The sequence below is a fragment of the Balaenoptera borealis genome, assembly GCF_965194805.1.
Source record: "Balaenoptera borealis genome assembly, chromosome: 3".
Lineage (NCBI taxonomy): Eukaryota > Metazoa > Chordata > Mammalia > Artiodactyla > Balaenopteridae > Balaenoptera > Balaenoptera borealis.
In genome coordinates this window covers 172,608,445-172,627,187 of record NC_138866.1, presented here as the reverse complement: position 1 = coordinate 172,627,187, position 18,743 = coordinate 172,608,445, and the positions used below count along the sequence as shown (strand labels likewise).

General features: G+C 41.5%; 1 protein-coding gene across 1 annotated transcript in view; it reads left to right on the top strand.

The window, feature by feature from the left end:
• The window catches only part of LOC309625884 (uncharacterized protein C10orf67, mitochondrial), a gene marked incomplete at its 5' end in the record, with an annotated part of 107,591 nt that overhangs the window by 64,082 nt on the left and 24,766 nt on the right, over window positions 1-18,743 (top strand). Inside the window, 5 exons of the mRNA XM_082385929.1 lie at window positions 1,012-1,071; window positions 1,709-1,873; window positions 15,959-16,018; window positions 16,691-16,773; window positions 16,848-16,913. Coding sequence (XP_082242055.1) covers window positions 1,012-1,071; window positions 1,709-1,873; window positions 15,959-16,018; window positions 16,691-16,773; window positions 16,848-16,913 — 434 coding nt within the window. The remainder of the gene's footprint in view (window positions 1-1,011; window positions 1,072-1,708; window positions 1,874-15,958; window positions 16,019-16,690; window positions 16,774-16,847; window positions 16,914-18,743) is intronic.

Here is an 18,743-nt window from a genome sequence, read left to right as displayed (position 1 = left end):
TTATGTATAAAAGAAAAAAATTAGAATTTCCCAAATGTTCATTGACAGCGAATGGATTAATAAATTATGCTCTACTCATACACTTGAATACTATACAGCAGCCAATATGAATGAACCACTTCCAGTATCAACATGGGTTAATCTCAGAAACTATGGAACAAACAAGTTGAGGAAGAACACATACTTTATGATTTTTAAACAAGGTTTAAAAATAAGCAAAACTAAGTTTGTATATTGTTTAAGGATACCAATGGGGTAAAAAGATAAGTCTATAAAAAGCGACAAAAAATTATCAAGAAAATAAAAGGGAATCCCGAGCACAAAATTCAGAATAGTGGTTACCTGGTTGGGAGGGTGGTGGTCATGGGACACTTACAATTACACAGGGAGATTCAACACTGTAGCTATTGTTCTCTTTCTCAAGTCGGATGGTCATATATTTATTATTTCTAACTAACATTTGCACTGCTTCCTTTTTTGGTATATATAAAAAAAAATTTTTTTAATTGAAGCATTTAATTAATTTTTTTCCCAGCCTCATGGCTTGTGGGAATCTTAGTTCCCCGACCAGGGATTGAACCCGCCCCCTGCCCCCCACAGTGGAAGCTCAGAGCCCTAACCACTAGACCCCCAGGGAATTCCCTAATTGAAGCATTTTAGAAACCCATTTTCTGCTAGAACCTAAATGCTTGATGGCAAGGTTTATGTATTATTTATTCTAAGAGTCTAGTGCAGTGCCTGGTACACAATAATGTTAATAAAATAAATACACATAAGCAAACAATTGCATGTTTTCCTATAATCTCTATTATAAAGTACTTTTTTTTCTGGGTACAAATTTATTTTCTCTTCTAATTTACATTCAATATTATAATTTATATTCCTATAATAGTTTGGGCAGTGAAATGGTTTAAAATGCCACTCTTTCATTGCTTAAGGGAAGTTTACCAAAAATTCTCTTTCTTAATCTTTGCAAATGATAACAAATGACACAGGTCTTTAATTTCACAGGTTAATAAACAGAAAGAGGACCTTGAAATGAGAAGAAAGTTTGACACCATAGTCGCCAAGGTTTGCATTTAAGTTCTTTTTTTTTTTTTTTCTTTTATTCTGTTCATTTCTTATTTGGGCATCTGGGTTGAAGAACCTATACACACCATCCCGAGGCTTTTCACTTTCCCACATCCGAGTTTGAAGGAGAAAACACTTAAAAGTGAGGCAAGACGTGTGCATGGGAGACGAGGGACTGGTGGGTGAGAGTGGAAGGTGTCACTGGTGTCCCGACCCCCGGGCTCAGTGCCCTGGCCCTTCAGACTCCTGTCCCGTGGCTCCTGCCTGCTGGCCCCCCGACGCCTACCTCCACCTCCGTACAAATATGATACACACCTCAAGCTACCACCTCACCCAACTCCACCAAGACCCCGCCTTTCCAGGTGCTTCCAGAAAACACTGATCTCTTGGTATGTTTTTCTCAGTACACGAGCATCAGCGGGAGGAATGGAAAATTGGGCCTCACCTGCAAATTAAATCAGGCAGGGGCGGGGGTGCTGGGGGCCCAGGGATGGTGGGACCGGGAGCAAGAGGAGATCCAGGCCCTTTGGGACTGCGCTTCTAGCTCAGGAGAGGAGGACAAGGGAGGAGAAGAGAGGGAGGCGAATCGGAAGCATGTGTAGTGAGAATCACAGAGCTGGCTCTTTTTCTGTGCCAGAGCCCCAGAGCCATCAAGGGGAAGGAAACCACATTGTCCCCGTGGCCCTCACAGCCCGGGAGTGCAGGCGCTCCGAGGCCACATTCTTCCTCCGGCGTTTCATTGCTTTCCAAGGCCGAAAGAGTCAAGAGTCCAAAGAAGGCTTCAAAGGAAGAGCAGCCTACGGTAAGACCCACTCACAGGACCACATGCTGGGACACCTTCCCCTGCGAACCGTCTCAGACCCCCGATTCCCCCTGCTCCCTCTGCGTGCATCTGGGCAGGGGGCTCTGGCTGCTCTTCCCCTCACCGAGGCGTCCTCATCAGGCCCCTTACCTTACCCAGGAGGATGCCACCGTTGTCCTGAGCATGGTGGTTTATTTGGCTTAGTCACCATGGCTTCGTGGATCTCTATTAAATTAGCAACACAGAGAAGCCACATTCCAAGCGCTTTCTAGGGTGTATAATCTCTAACTCATGACTGCCCAGTATCTATCAGAGGCTTCCTGGAGACTCCCTGAAAGATGTGCAGTTGGAAAGTCCATTTGCTCATGGATTATTCTTTTTTTTTTTAATTAATTAATTTTTATTTATTTATTTTTGGCTGTGTTGGGTCTTCATTGCTGCATGCAGACTTTCTCTAGTTGTGGCGAGCAGGGGCTACTCTTCGTTGCGGCGCGTGGGCTTCAGTAGTTGTGGCACACGGGCTTCAGTAGTTGTAGCACATGGGCTCAGTAGTTGTGGCTCGCGGGCTCTAGAGCACAGGCTCGGTAGTTGTGGCGCACGGGCTTAGTTTCTCCGCGGCATGTGGGATCTTCCTGGACCAGGGCTCGAACCTGTGTCCCCTGCATTGGTAGGCGGATTCTTAACCACTGCGCCACCAGGGAAGCCCTGCTCATGGACTATTCTAAATCAACCATGGACTAGCTCGTACTATCAGAGACATACATCCATGAATTATATGCTAGTAATCTCCTTACCCCCAGATAATCAGAATTGCTTCTACTGGGCCTACGGCAGTGCCATTGGTCTATATTAAAGGGCATATCAAGAAGTAGGTCTGTGATGTTCATCTCAATGTTGGCTTATTGTATGGACTGTACAGAGACACTGCTCGCTGCATTACCCAATACCTCCCTTTAAAATGATCCTGGGGGGAACTTTCTTCTGAGCTTAGTTATGGGAATAGTCACATTTCTCTGAACAATCGATCTATCTTGTGGGCCCTGTGAATTGTGCAACCGGTCTAAACTCCTTTTCCACGTTGACGTTTAGAAAGCTTAGAGGCTGATGGGTGACACATATGGCCAAGGTACAGCACTTCCTGGAAAGAGTCTGTCCACTAGCACCTTTTGGTTTCCCAGACTCTTTTGTCTTGTTTCTACGTGTCCCCGTGTTCTTCCTCCTTCTCCCCCAGGGGGCGGAATCTACCTCTCCAACACTCAGGGCAGGAGAACAGAGCAGAATCATGCTCGCTGTGTCATCCTTGCTCCGAACGGGGGCAGGAAAAGGTATAGCCCTCTCTCGCTCACTCACCAGGCAGATGGCTCACCACTTGAACCCACCACTTTCTCTCCTTTCGTAGGAGAAAGAGGGAAGTAGAGCAGCAGGTAGAGGGAGGCCGGGGTGTTAATACTGGTGGCAGTCACTCCACTTGGAAGGAAACCCCAGGGCTTGAGAAAAAGCATTCTCCTCTAAGAGCGCTTCCACTTTGCAGAGAGTTAGGAAGTATCAACAACTGGAATTTCCTGAGGAGGAGAAAGACATTTGGGGAATGCGGCACACGACTGACCAATGACTGGGTTCTAGAAGTAAGATTTTTAGAATCCAGATCTGGGAAGTATTTGCGGGGGGAGCGGGGGGAGGAGGCCCACAACAAAGCAAGAAAACAAAAAGCAACCACCCTGGGCTGAGTATGCGGGGCTGCCTGCTGACCTGGGGCGGGGGGCCCAGCCTTACTGGGCGAGGGGCTGTAGTCCAAGCCTGGGACTTAGGGAGACTGCGGCCGAGGCGGTGTCCTGTTCCATAAACCTCTGTCAGCTGCCTTGAAATCAGGGTGTGTGCCAGGGGTCTGTGTCTGAGGCTCTGAGATGATGGCGGGAGCATTGCAGAGTGGGGTTGGAGACGGGCACAGGGCAACCCCTTCCCTACAGCAAACCCAGGGCCCTAACTAAATCCTAGAATTGCAGACTAGAAACTCCAAAGTCCCGAATTTACCCATCAAAATTGAGCTTCCAAAGTCCCAACTACAAGGGGCAGAAATACCACTGTTCTCCCCTACAGGAAAGACACCAAGAAGGGGAGATAAAGGCAGACAGCGTCTCTGAGAAGGTGTCATTTCAGTAGGGTTTTCTCCTAGTGTCACAGTCTCTCCTTCTGACCGTAATGACTGTTATCTAGATGTTTCCGAAGCTTAAGAGTACATTTTGTCAGCTGGGGAGGCTCGGAAGTTAATGTGTAACAATAAGTAAAAGTTGGACTGGGGGAGGGGAGAGATGACATAAGCTGGAGTTTACATTTTCATAGGAATTGACTCGATTTTAAAGGGAAATATATTTTTCTAGCTCACCGTTATTACTCTCATATACACTTTTGTTAATAATGATCCTATTATAATGAGCACTCCCTTCCATCACCTCCCCATGTGGTGTATTCTTCATTGTGTAGATTAGCTCTCTCTAGATGCACTCTGGTTATCATTTTCCTGTTTCTCTCCTTTAAATATTTTATTTTATTGAGGTAGTTGGACTTCTTAAAAATTGTCTTTAAAGGGTTTTGTCATCTTGACCACGTGTAAATGACCAAACGGAGAGCTTGCTGCAGGAACTTTTTACATCAGTCATTTACCTTATCTAATTAATCATACTTATTTTTTGAAATCTGTGTCATTCGGTGGGAACAGCACACGTGCTTCACCCAGCGGCGCACACAGTGATAAACTGAGTGTTCAACCAGTCTGAAAAGCACAATAGGAACATTGCTGTGTGATTTCTATTTATGAAAGATTTCACAACATGAAATTTGTATTTGGACAGCGTTTTTGTGTAAAGTTTATTTTTTGATAGCTGTAAAACATTTCAAATATTGAGGTTTCACAGAACAAGGTTAACTTGGATTCCCAGGTTTCCCTCCCACAGCCCCCACTCCAGGGTAATTAGTTAATTAAGGCTGCACCCAGTAAATGCTTCCCTGGAAGACTTCTGAGCTTCCATGGGGTCACCTGTCTGCGCTGATGGAACATATGGTGCGTGCTTAGATCTGCAGAAAGCATCGGGACCCTTCCGTGTGGGAAATGGGACAGGGGACAAAGTCAGTCGTATCCCATTCTTAAAGTTCATTCAATACAAAGCAATTTGGACATCAGAAAAAACTTTAATAAAAACTCTAGAACGTTGTTCTTTAAACATTCAAGAATTGCAAGGTGAAGTACTTGCAATAGTTTTGCAAGTATGACCATAGTCACCCTGCAAGCTAGTAATTTTTTAAAAATTATTATTACTATGGGATATGGAATTATTATGGGTGTAGAGTATTATAGGCAAGGTGGGTGAAAGGAAGATCTTTCCCATTCCTCTCCTGTACATCCCTTTTATTTGATTGAGCTGCCCGTGAAGTTGAAAATAAACTCCATCAGAGAAGAAAATCATATAACCTGTTCATTGTTTCATTATTTCGTTATTTTTCCCCTGGGCTTGGCTTGGTAAAGCAGGCAGTTCATAGTTCTGCAGAGCTGTGTGAAAAAGCCAGCATTTTGCTCATTGTTGACCTGGCAGCCCAGGGTGGTGGAGTAATACAGAGCTAGGACAGTCCTGGACACGTGTACGGTTGTATGGTCTTCAGGGGCTGTCAAAGGATATTTACTGTATTTTGAAAGATTATGTTGACACAAAAGAATTTTCCTTATCGTACTGGATCTTTGTTTCCTAATGGGAGTAGCTTTTTTTTTTTTTTGGCTGTGCCGTGCGGCTTGCCAGGGTCACAGCAGTGAAAGCACTGAGTCCTAACCACTGGACCACCAGGGAATTCCTGAATAGGAATAACTTTAAAATGTAGAGATAATTGAAATCATACACAACAATTACTTGTTTTTTATTTTAAAATCAAATTTGTCATTTGCCGCTAAAGTGAATGCATCTTTAGATTCTGCTGTCAGAGACCAAAACGGAAAAATCTGAGTAATACCATATTTAAAATTCAACTGAAAGGTGGCATTGACTTTCTGTATTATTCTACTCTAAGTAGTTTGATGATAAATAAGTACTTTCAGTATATTTGGGACTGAAAATATTTTAGTGAAAATAATATCCAACATTTGTTCCACAAATGAAAAATGGTTTTTGTTAAAAATCACTTGAAAGGTTTTATGCTTTGTCTTCTTCTTGTTTATTTTTGCTGGGGAGCAATAATAACATTTTACTTGTAGAGTTCGTGATATTTTAGTATGATTTCATTTAAGGGCTTAAGATTGTTGTGGAAATCAGGAAAAGAAGAGATTAGTATCAATTTCTATTCTTCCCTGGACACTCTGAGCCATAGGGCAGATGCTAGGTCCTGACCACAGGTAATGTCACCTTGGTGGTAACAGAGGAAATGTCATTCAGGAGCCCACAGCGCAGCCACCTGACCCCTCACTGCATGGTGTGCTTTATTCCATTTACCTGGGTTTCAGCTGTGGCTTTCTTTCCAGTTCTCCCTGGGAATTGGGGCCAGTCTTGAACACCGGGTCATTTGCCAGAGTCCTGACACTGCCGGGACTTGGGTCTCACCCGCTGAACATTTGACATGCTGCCACTCATCCTAACTGCCATCATTGCATGTACTAGTTCTGCTGTGAATTCTATTACAAACTCACTGTCATAGAACAGCTTTAATACCGACGTTCACCACTGTCAACCTGAGGTAGCTACACCCCACTGGATGCTGGCATTGGACTATCAGCCACCCTCTTCGGGTCCAGCTCTTCCAACGTGTCAGTTTCTCCAGCCCTGACCTCTTCAGGTTTCTCCTCAAATCCTAGGGATTAGTTTATGTAAATTACAACATATTTCAATTCCCCTTTCTTTAGGAATGTATTTTTGTGGAGGGTGGTACTTAGACTTTTCTTCATGTAATGCCTCAGTTGTAGTCTCCATTCGTTCATCAGAAAACTGAACTAATTAAAGGAAAGCTATTTGTTTCCCCTTATTCACCTATTATATATTACTGCTAACTTGCATTTCTGATCAACCTTAGATAACCAAGGATAGCTCACTGAATTGATTTTATGCCAGCCAAATCCGAAGAGTTCTTATGTTTTGGTAGCCTATGCAGCCTTATTAGGGAATCAGGGTATACTGATTTTTAGGCTTTTAAAAAATCTTGACTATAGCCTGAGGATCTCCTTCACTATTTTCTATGTGGGAGACATTCTTCTGTTGACTATATGAATATATATATATATATATATCCCCAGAATAGAAGAAGGAGTTACCTATAACCAGTGCCATGAAGTGTTATGGAGTCCAGTTAATCCAATGGCTGAAAGCATATGGTGAACCCATACTGTGTTTCATGCCACCAGAACTGATAGACATGAGCCTGAATGTCCTAGAGAGTAATTCTGGTGGTCTTTCTCTCTAGTTGAATATATGCAAGTGGATTCTGATTAAGATTCATAACATTTCTGTCTGGTTTACATTAAATAAGGCATAAGCGTATTTTAAAGGTAAATTTTATACTTAAATTAGAAAGATTTCAATAGTTTTGGATTCTTATACAACCACTGGAATAGCTAGGAGAACATCTATTAGGAAAGCAACAAAAAAAAAGATTTCAGACTGAAGCACCCAAGCAGCTGGTTGATAAGAGATCAGTAAGAAGTCATTGCAATTTGTAGGAACCCCTGGAAATCTCCCACCAAATAGCTTAGTCTTCAGCAGTAAAGATAGTGTTTAAGAGTTCTCCAGCAAGTCACTGTGCAACTCATATTTGTCCATTCATCTTGTTCAAAATGCCTTTGGATGATCTTTTCCAATGTGTCCATCAAAAGTACAGTTCTTTGGAGTTTCTAACATGTTATAGTCTTCAGAAAATTATAATTTAATATAGATATTTTCATGTAACAAAAATGGATATAATTTGCCATGGCAAGATTTGCATTTGACACCTTCATTTATGCCATTTCTGGAACTTTTATTTTTTTTATATATCTAAGTTTCTGTCCGGTATCATCTCCTTTCTTCCTGAAGAACTTCCTTTTGCAGTGATTATAGTGCAGATCTGCTGGCAACAAATTCTCTCAGCTTTTGCTTGTCTGAAAAAAACTTTATTTTGCCTGTATTTTTGACAGATTTTTTTCTGAGTATGGAAGCCTGGGTTGACAGTTTCTTTTCTTTAATACTTTGAAGATGTCACTCCCTTATCTTTTGTCTTGCATAGTTTCAGACAAAAAGTCCACTGTATATTTTAACTTTGTTTCTCTGTCTGTAATGTGTCTTTTACTTTGGAATGCCTTTAGAAGTTTCTCTTTCTCTTTGCTTTTCAACAGTTAGACTATAATGTGTTTTGGAGTGTTTGTTGTTCCTCTCTCTTTCTTTCTCTCTGTCCTGATGGACTTTCTTGAATTTGGGGTTTGGTGTCTTTCATTAACTCCTTACCATTATCTTTAATTATGTCTCTTGCCCTATTCTCTCTCCCTTCTCCTTCTGAGATTCTGATTACACATATGTTAGACCATTTGATATTGTCCCCAAATTCTTGGATATTCCGATCATTGATTTTAAATGACTTTTTCCTCTTTGTGTTTCAGTTTGGGGTATTTTTTTGACCTACCTTCAAATTTACTAATTGTTTTCCTCAGCTGTATTGATTAATCAAAGAAATTAATTTCTTCATCTTTTTAAAAAATTTCTAATATTTACATTTGACTTTTTTTTACATTTTCCAAATCTCTGCTGAAATTATCTATTTATTGTTTATCATCTGTATTGTTCACTTTTTCTCCTAGGTTCTTTAACATTTTAAGTATAGTTAAAGTCCTCATCTGATAGTTCCATGATCCATGGGTTATCTTTGAATCTGATTCTGTTGATTGCTTTGTCTCCTGACAATAGCTTCTTTTCCTTTTTGTCTGTCTCATAATTTTTGATTGAATATCAGTCATCATGTGTAGAATAGTAGAGACTGAAATAAACAGTGTTCACACCTGGAAATGGCATGCCTCTTCCTGTAACAGACATTGTAAGCGGTAGAGCCAATCTAGCCAAAAGTTGAGTTGAGTTTGGTTGTTGCTATGGTTCCTTTTAGTGGGCCACAACCTTGATGTTCTTGCAGTTGGTGTGTGCTTAGAATGGGAATGAGAGTAACAGAGTGCTTTTCTCTGTGTGCTGCCCCACCTTTAGCTTTCAGCAGAACTATTCACCTGTGCCACCGAGCAAGTCTCTCACTATGCTCTTATGCCTTCCTCGGTAATAGACTGCTATCTCTTGGTACTTCACAAGTGAGGGCAGAGAGAGTTCTCTGTTGTTCTAAAGCAAACTTACTCCTTGGGAAGTGCTGTGTGCCTGTGGCTCAGAGGTGGGCTCTCTCAGGATTCCTGCCCCTCCTCCCTGTGACAGTCTACCTCCACCTTGTATCTGAAGTTGACCTTGGGCAGGAGTTACCTGTTTCTTCTGCAATAGGAAACCTCCACTTGGTATTAGTACAGACTCTAAGGCCTACTACAATTACTGACGCCTCACCCAGGAGAGGAAAAATCTTCCTTTATTTGCCCCCTTGCCATACTATGTCTTCACCCATGCCCTGTGAGCAAGAGGCTTTGCTGCCCTCCCCAGCAGTTCAAAGCTTTCCTTCCTAGGAAACAAAGCCCTAAGAGAAGGGGATGGGGCTTGATGCCTGACACTTTTCCACTGATCACCTTCTTTGAGTCGGACTGGCCAGAGAGTTTGCTTTCCCTCTCCCAGAGGCATAAGACTTTCGCTTCTTAGGATAGAAGGTGCTTTTCTCTTAGCAGCAGCTGGTCCTCTCTTCAAGCCTGCACAATCCACAAGTCTCCTGCCCTGCTCTGCCCTCAGCTTTTTGCATGAGCATCTTGTGGGGGCTGGAGACAAAAGCTGTGAGTGAGTGTGAACTCACCTTTTTTTTTTTTTATTTTTGGCTGTGTTGGGTCTTTGTTTCTGTGCGAGGGCTTTCTCCAGTTGCGGCGAGCGGGGGCCACTCTTCATCGCAGTGCGCGGGCCTCTCACTGTCGTGGCCTCTCCCGTTGCGAAGCACAGGCTCCACACGTGCAGGCTCAGTAGCTGTGGCTCACGGGCTTAGTTGCTCCGTGGCACGTGGGATCTTCCCAGACCAGGGCTCGAACCCATGTCCCCTGCATTGGCAGGCATACTCCCAACCACTGCGCCACCAGGGAAGCCCTGAACTCACCTTTTAACACGTGCTCGCAGCTACTTCAGACTGCTCTGCTAACCCATACTTGCTCCTCACTACTTTGTATTTTAGCTCATTTTTCTTACCTGCTTGTGTTGCAACTGGCATGGTGCTCCTTCTACTGTGGCTGAGGCTGTGCATGTGTCTCCTCTCTCCTTGGAGGGGCTCGCAGCTCTTTGGAATTCAGTTACCTGGTTGTGACCTCAGTTCTCAGATGAGCTCAAGAAAAGTTGTGATTTTGTAGTGTATCTGGATTTGTCTTGTTGTTAGTATGGGAGTGACATTATTTGCGTCCTATGAGGGAGCCAAATACATATTTACCATTTTTGCCGCTTTATTTTTTTTTAATTTACTTATTTATTTTTGGCTGTGTTGGGTCTTCGTTGCTGCACACGGACTTTCTCTAGTGGTGATGAGCAGGGGCTACTCTTCATTGCAGTGCGCGGGCTTCTCGTTGTGGTGGCTTCTCTCGTTGCAGAGCACGGGCTCTAGGCACATGGGCTTCAGTAGTTGTGGCACATGGGTTCAGTAGTTGTAGCTTGCGGGCTCTAGAGTGCAGACTCACAGGCTTAGTTGCTCCACGGCATGTGGGATCTTCCCAGACCAGGGATCCAACCCGTGTCCCCTGCATTGGCAGGCGGATTCTTAACCGCTGCGCCACTGGGGAAGCCCTCTTAATTATTCTTTATAAAACAGATTCATACTTATTATACAAAATTTGCTCAGTAAAGATAAATGTCAAAAGAGGAAAGTAGGGAGCTCCCTGGTTGCCTAGTGGTTAGGATTCTGGGCTTTCACTGCCGTGGCCTGGGTTCAATCCCTGGTTGGGGAACTGAGATCCTGCAAGCCACACGGCTGTTCAGTGCCACTGAATATATATATATAATCAATTATGTACAGTATTTCACGCCACAGAAGTAGCACAATTCCCTTAAGCAATCTCTATCAATTTACTAGTGCCTTCTTAAGATTTTGTGTCTATTCTTTTGTTATTATAAACAATGGCTTTATCATCTTTAATAGAGACCTTACCTTCATGGAAGAGTTTTGATTACAAAGTTTTTAGACTGGATAGTCTGATAAAAGATGAATATGCTGCTTCTACATACTCGACTTCCCGCAATGAACACGAAGTCTAGGGTGACCTGGAGCCAGGTGAAGAGGCCAGCCCACATAGACTTTCGTGTCCCTCTGGGCCTTTGAGAAGATGTGCTTGAGGTTTGCGTATAAACTAGATCAGCCTGATTTCTGTAGGGCTTTGGAGGCCGGTCATCTGTCAAGAGGTTTCACAACCCCCTGGCAGACATGGAGTGGCACCCTTGGGGCACATCAAATAAGGACTCTTGTCTATTTTTGAAAGAATTTTGAAATTGAATTCTAATAATTTTGTTAGAAGAAAATTCACCAGTGATATATGGAGGTAGATGTTCTGTTTTGCCTTCTGGCTTACACAGTGATCAGTGCCTGACCGCATACAACCTCCTAGTCTATCCTCAGTGTTCTCAATTCTTAAGTCTCTTCTTTCCAGACTGTAAGCACACAGGCTGCTTCTCCTCTCTTCCTATGGTTGCATCACTCTCCCCTCCCCACCCACCACCATGCCAACTACCACCCGCTGGCACATTACTAGTATTCACAATTAGTTGTTTGCTTAGAAGGTAATCAGAAAAAAAATGATAATGTGGAAGTCAAGATTAATGAAATTTTAGGGACAGAAGATCATCTTTCTTCATGAGTTAGAAACATTGTTTTGATAGAAATATATTTGATGGTTTAAAGTAGAGATTCAAGGAGGCATTAAACCCAGAAGGAACGGCCCAAGTTTCAGAAGAGGGATGTTTGTGGAAATTGGGAGAAATGAAAGAATGTAATGAGTCTTTGATTGACAAGAAAAGGAGAAAGAGGATATGATAAGGCATCTGGTTGATCATATGACAGTTAATAAACATAATTGCACTCCTGTTATTATAAAGCTTGGCTGTTGATTCCAAATTTAGATTATATTTATTAAATGTTGGGAGTTTTTTTTAACATGTTTTAAGTGCTTAAACTGGGAAACAAATTTAAGAATCATAATTCTTAAATTTCTGTTGTAAATAAAACTTATTTCTTAATTTTATAGATTTTTAGCTATAAATATATATAAAAATTCAAAAAAAAGAGAGATATTTATAATGAATTATGTCTTGTCACAATGTTCGATTATCTTTGTAATTATTTAATTTACATTTTCCTACTTAGGAAGTTATCTCCTTTTCTATTACCACTCATTTTCACCTCTATCTACTGTTTAGCAGTCCAGTGTTTGCACCTGTCAATGAAGTAGCCATATAAAGACCAGCACATGTATTCCAGAGAAAATGGAACGCCAGCAGCTGGCAAAACAAAATGACAGTTTAATGTGGACAGAGCCAGGATTGAATATAACGTGCTGTAGCGGGAGTTGAAAGTTCAACTCAAACTGGAGAGCAAACACTCTAGTCTACATGTGGTGCTTTTTTTTTAATGAAAAGAGAAGCTATCTTTGTCATTGTCAGAGTATTGTCTTTGGGAGAGATTGAATAATTATTTGCTTTACAGAAGATATGGTTTAGCACGGTTTTATCTCTAGTTATTACAGAGTTGATCATTATATGAGAGTTAGGAAAAAGGAGCCTTGAAAATTGGAACTAATTTTTACTGTATGCAAATTTAAACACAGAATCTTTTTTTTTTTTTTTAATTTTTAATTTAATTTTATTTATTTATTATTTTTGGCTGCGTTGGGTCTTTGTTGCTGCACGCGGGCTTTCTCTAGTTGCGGCAAGCGGGGGCTACTCTTCGTTGCAGTGCGTGGGCTTCTCATTGCGGTGGCTTCTCTTGTTGTGGAGCACGGGCTCTAGGTGCGCGGGCTTCAGTAGTTGTGGCTCGTGGGCTCAGTAGTTGTGGCTCGCAGGCTCTAGAGCGCAGGCTCAGTAGTTGTGGCGCACAGGCTTAGTTGCTCCGCGACATGTAGGATCTTCCCAGACCAGCGATCGAACACGTGTCCCCTGCATTGGCAGACGGATTCTTAACCACTGCACCACCAGGGAAGTCCCAGAATCCTTTTTTTTAAAAATAAACTTTCAATTACTGATATGACTTCAAATAGAGTGAAGTAAATACATACAAATGTCTTTCTAAGTGGAAACTTATTTTGTTTTGCCAGTTTGTTTTCCTAACTTCCTGTGGATTCGTTTTTAAAATTTGGGTTAGTTTATTCTTATTAACATATGGGCAAGTGCCCTCCAAAGCTTGGGGCTCTTACTCCAATGATTTCCTTGGTCTACTGTTAACCAAATGGCCGTGAATTCACTGTGTACTCCTCATGTCCTGGTCAGAGAGGCAGTTCAAGCGGATTGTGCTCTTTGAGAACAAACAGGTTGAGGGAGCGCCAAAAGTGCATGCCTCCCATGACTTGGGTGACCCCCACGTATTCGAAGCCAAGGAAGGCTAATGATAACCAAGATTTTCACTGTTTTGTTCAATAGGTGTTGCTAGGCCTCAGGCTTTGTTTTTGGCTAACTTCCTGCCACATGGGCCTTGGGGAGACTGAGTCACTATGCTGGTGGTTGTAGGTGGTAGGTTTCTCTAGGAAGGTGTGCAGACAACCAAGGGAACAATAATCTGGGTAGTTCTAGGACCACCAGAAAGCTCCTCAGGACTGAGGGGACTGATGGAGTAGGAGTTAGAGTTTAGTGAACTAAGGTAAGAGCAATGGGTTAGGGTCCAAGTTCAGGATTAAGTCCGTGCTGAAAATTCTCCTATCAGCCAGGGGTTAATCAGGAATTATCAACAGGGAGTTCGTAGATCACCATATAGAAGTTTACATATATTGACATCATAATAAAGGCAACCACTGTAAGAGCTAAACATTTGCAAATAAAAAATCAGGCATTCGAGGGAAGAGAGAAGGTGGAAAGTAATTCGAATGCTCTAAATTCTTAATCTTTATTTGTGGGGAGCCCAAACAATAAAGGCTACTGTTTATTTATAATGATAATGAGAAAAACTAAAACAAAACCAAACCCTTGGCTCCTGGGAAGTGAGAGTTTTATGTTCGAGTATACTATCTGCAGTTTATTTTTAAAATACGTGCGTGCATTCTCTATCACTAAAAACCTAAAGTAACAGGGATGGTGAAATCAATAGGTTAGTATATAGAAGTAAATGGTAATATGTGTGACATGCCTGGCACATAGTAGGCACTCAAAAACTTATAACTTTTATGGCTGTTAATTACAAATTTTGTTACGTGGCAGCTAATGTCAGCTGGGTTCTCTCTGCCCCTTCAGATATAAGTAAAATTGGCTCAAACCCACATTCTGTGCTTTGTGGCAGCCGAAAGCGTGTCCACTTGTTTCTGCAGACGCCCGTGGCATCTCCTGGTGGTTGTTGCTATGTCTGGGCTCCTTCTTCCACTGAAACGAGTAAATTTCTGAGTCCCATTGCACTCTGTGTCATCCCAGCTCACACTTTGTTCAATCAGACACTGAATTCAACCCAATTCTGTGATTGCTACTAAAACCACTCACTCACAGGACACCTTTAGTTGGACGAGGTTGAAGAAGGTGAGTAACAGGGACAGTCTGCATCACCAAGATGCCACTTCACATTGAATATTGGACATCACCCCTCGGCACTGGTCACCTGTGGCTTCACCGCACACTAGCAGCTCCAGCCTTGGGGTCCTGCCTGGCCATTCTCTTCTTTTCTAGCTCTTCTCAGCCCTCACTTCTCATTGCTCCAGGAAGCTCTGGGGTCCTTTTACTTTATTCTGCAGACCTGGCTCCAGACCCTGCGTGGCAGAGCCCACCCCATCAAGATGGGCAACAGATCAAAAGCTTTTGGGTCACAGAACCCACTGGAGAAGGTAGTGGTGGTAATAAGAAGCACCTTTTGCTGTCTACATTCTGTAGAGGAATATAAGAATAGCTAATCAAGCAGGTTTTTGTATTCAGTATATTTTCTCACTGCCATCTGCTCTCTGCATCATTCAAGAGGTATAGTAGTGAAAATTCATCTTAATTATCATTTAAAATAAAAGTTTATTTATTTATTATTAAATAAATGAGCAAACGAATGCATTAAAATCTAAAAAACAAAAAAGTGCAATATGTGATTAACTTAACCATTTTGAAACGCAGTGTTTTTATATCTATAACTGGGATTCATTAGATTTAATCCAAAAGATAGTTGAGAAAAATAAAAGTTTTTTTTTAAGCTTGTGACTTCACTGGGTAATAACTGCCCACTTCATTAAAGAAAAAAAGTGTAATGGTAAAATTTGACCCATATATAATTACAAAGTAATGCATTTAAAAAACAAACGGTTGGGCTTCCCTGGTGGCGCAGTGGTTGGGAATCTGCCTGCCAGTGCAGGGGACACGGGTTCGAGCCCTGATCTGGGAGGATCCCACGTGCCACGGAGCAACTGGACCTGTGAGCCACAACTGCTGAGCCTGCGCGTCTGGAGCCTGCGCTCCGCAGCAGGGGAGGCCGCGACGGTGAGGGGCCCGCGCACCGCGATGAGGAGTGGCCCCCACTCGCCGCAACTGGAGAAAGCCCTCGCACAGAAATGCAGACCCAACACAGCCAAAAAAAATAATAAATAAATAAAAAACAAACGGTAGTGGGAAGGTTGGTTTTAATGGGATGTAATTGTCCAATTGCAAATGCAATGTATAAACACTGAGTCTTGTAAATTAAATGAGGCGGTCAAGACCCCTATGGGACTAGGGTTGGCATATTTTTAGTCTCACTTGCCTTTCTCTAAGCTGCAGAAAAACCACATCTTTATGCATTGACTGGAAATGTTATACTTGCTTTGGTTTATTTTCTTTCCAGGTTAGACATGCAATACCTGCTGTGATGCATGGAGAGAAAGCGAGGCTATCAGTGGCTAAGGTATAATAATGACTAATATGCCCCTTATTATTAACTTAAATATTGTTTATATCGATGCTGACTATCCTTAGAGAGGAGCAGTGACTTTGAAAGCTACACCAAGAATCCGTCTAATGAAGAGACAGAGGACCTGATTGCCTCTATAGTATGATCCCGGGGTACATCCCTGCCACACCCAAAGAAATCTCATTCATGACATGCCTACAGTTCCACTGTTACAGATTCATTCCTTTGCCAAAACTTTGTCCCCTTGTAAAATAGAAACAATACTGAGAAATGGCATACAGTTCTAATGTGATTGAGTTGGTCAGATCCTTTCCTGAGGACAGTTTTGATAGAAAGAGGAAATAGAGTAACTGGGGGCAGCTGCTGCTATGATGAAGAGATTTAGAAAAAGTGATACCTGATAGGGAGAGGGGTGATGAAGATAAATTTTGGTTACTTGGTAATATTGTCTCATGCTGGCTGCTTTGAAGTGAATCATTTACAGGAAATGGAGGCATGGGATCTTAAATTCTTCCAGTTTATGGGAATTTGCAAGTAAATGTAACTCATTGTTCCCTCAAATTTTTGATGATAGTTAGAATATGCATGCTATTTAATAGAAATAACCTTTCAGATTTACTGGGAAACAGGGTATAATTAACTTTGTGATGTATTTTCTATTGAAAGATTGAAGAAGAGAAACGTGGTTTGGAAGAGCAAATAGAAATGTTAAAGGCTAAGTTAGAGAAAGAGAAAAAGAAGTCGGAGAGGTACTGGTAATAGTAATTCATAATTGTTCATTTGCAGCTAATACAATATTTAACCACCTATAAATTTATTACAGGGTTAAGAAGGAATCAGATCAGGTCAACAAAAACTGGGAAAAGAAATTCTTAATTCTCAGGAACAGGTATAGTGTGGTGATATATACAAATTCTATTTATAAAAATGTGACTAATTGTCTTTTAAGGAAATTGGGAGCCTTGCATTTTTCTGTATGTATTAACTAATATGAAATGCCCTCACATACCTCTTTCAAGAGATGCAAAATAACTGACCTAAAAAAGAAGAGTAGTCAAAGTCACTTCAAAGAAAAACTAATTCAAAACTCTGTTTTATTCCTGATCTCAGTGTTTCAAATTTAAATCATCGACAGGATGGACAGACTCTCTTGATACCTGGTTTAATCGGACCTACACAGTCATCTTCCTCTGTAGGGCTATTAAAACATTTCCGTTCATTTGTACATGATAATATTTATCTTCAGATATAGAGACCTGAATGAGTGAGGGAGCATGCCATGTGATTACCTGGAAGAGACTTCCAGGTGAAGGAACATCACGTGCAAAGGTCCTGGGGTGGGGGTTTGCTTGTGTGTTCAAGGACAGTGAGGAAGCCAGGTGGCTGAAGAGACGTGAGCAGGGACGAGTGGTATAAGAGCTCAGTGAGGTAGAACATTTGGGGTTTTGCTCTGAGATGAGAAATCACTAGAAGCTTCGTTTTTAATTGATAAGAAAATTTTCTCTTTTACATGCCTACTGGGTCATTAACACACCTAATAAATTTAGCAATATAAATCCTTTAGTACTACTTATTGACCAAATCATATTCAAATTCCTTGATTATCTCAAGGGAATCTTTTACAGTTGTTTGTTTAAATCGGGATTCACAGTAGGTGGACCACTGCATTTGGGTGTTATATCCTTTAAATCTTTTTTTTTTTTTTCTATAATGGTCCCACTTATGTCCCCATTCTTTCCAACCCACTGATTTGCTAGAGGAATATGCTCTTTTGTTATGTAGAATGTCCCCCATTCTGGATTTGACTAATTGTTTATGTGCATGTGTGTATGTATGTGTGGTGTCATCTAACATGTTCTTCTATCTGTATATCTTACAAACTGATCTTTAAATCCAGAGAGTTGATTAGACTCAGGTTCAATATTTTAGGCAAGACTACTTCACTCGAACTACTATGTAATTCCTATGCATCACATCATAGGGCACATAATGTCCGGCTATATTATTTTAATCAAGTGTTATCAGGCTAATTCATGTATTTTAAGGTTCACCATTGACCTTTCTCCAAATAATTTTAACATCCATCAGTGATCACAAACCATGATCCAAGATTTCATTAGGGTTGCAAATTGGTGATACCTTAATTTTATCTTTCCTTCTGCATTTCTTAGCTAAATTCTATTAAAGAAAAAACAATTTTCCCCACTGGTTACCCTGAAATATAGTTTCAGACAAGATAAGGCAAGATAAATGCTTGATCCCCTTTATTTATCAATATTCAGAATAATTAGTTGGTACCCTAAAACCTCACTGGAGAGTCTTGAACTGAGGAAAGACCCAATGATCTGAAGTCTTAAAAGAATTATGACTTCTGTGTTGATAAAAGGCCATAGGGAAGCCAAAGGAAAAGCAGGGGGAAAAGTTAAGAGCTCCAGAAAGAATAAGCCCCTCTTAGGCAAAACATGATGGTGATTTGACTGGGATGGGAGACCTGGAGCTGTTGAGAAATGATTAAATTGGGGATGTATTTTGAAAGTAGGATGTATTGAAAGATTGGAGATAAGGTGGGAAAGAAAGAAGTCAAGGATGACTGCAAGGATTTTACCTAAACAACGGGAAAGATGGAGTTGCCTTCAACTGAAACAAGCAAGCACATTTTGGCAGGAAATCAGTTTTGATATGTTAAATTTAAGGTGCCTTTAGTAACTTAAGGGTAGAG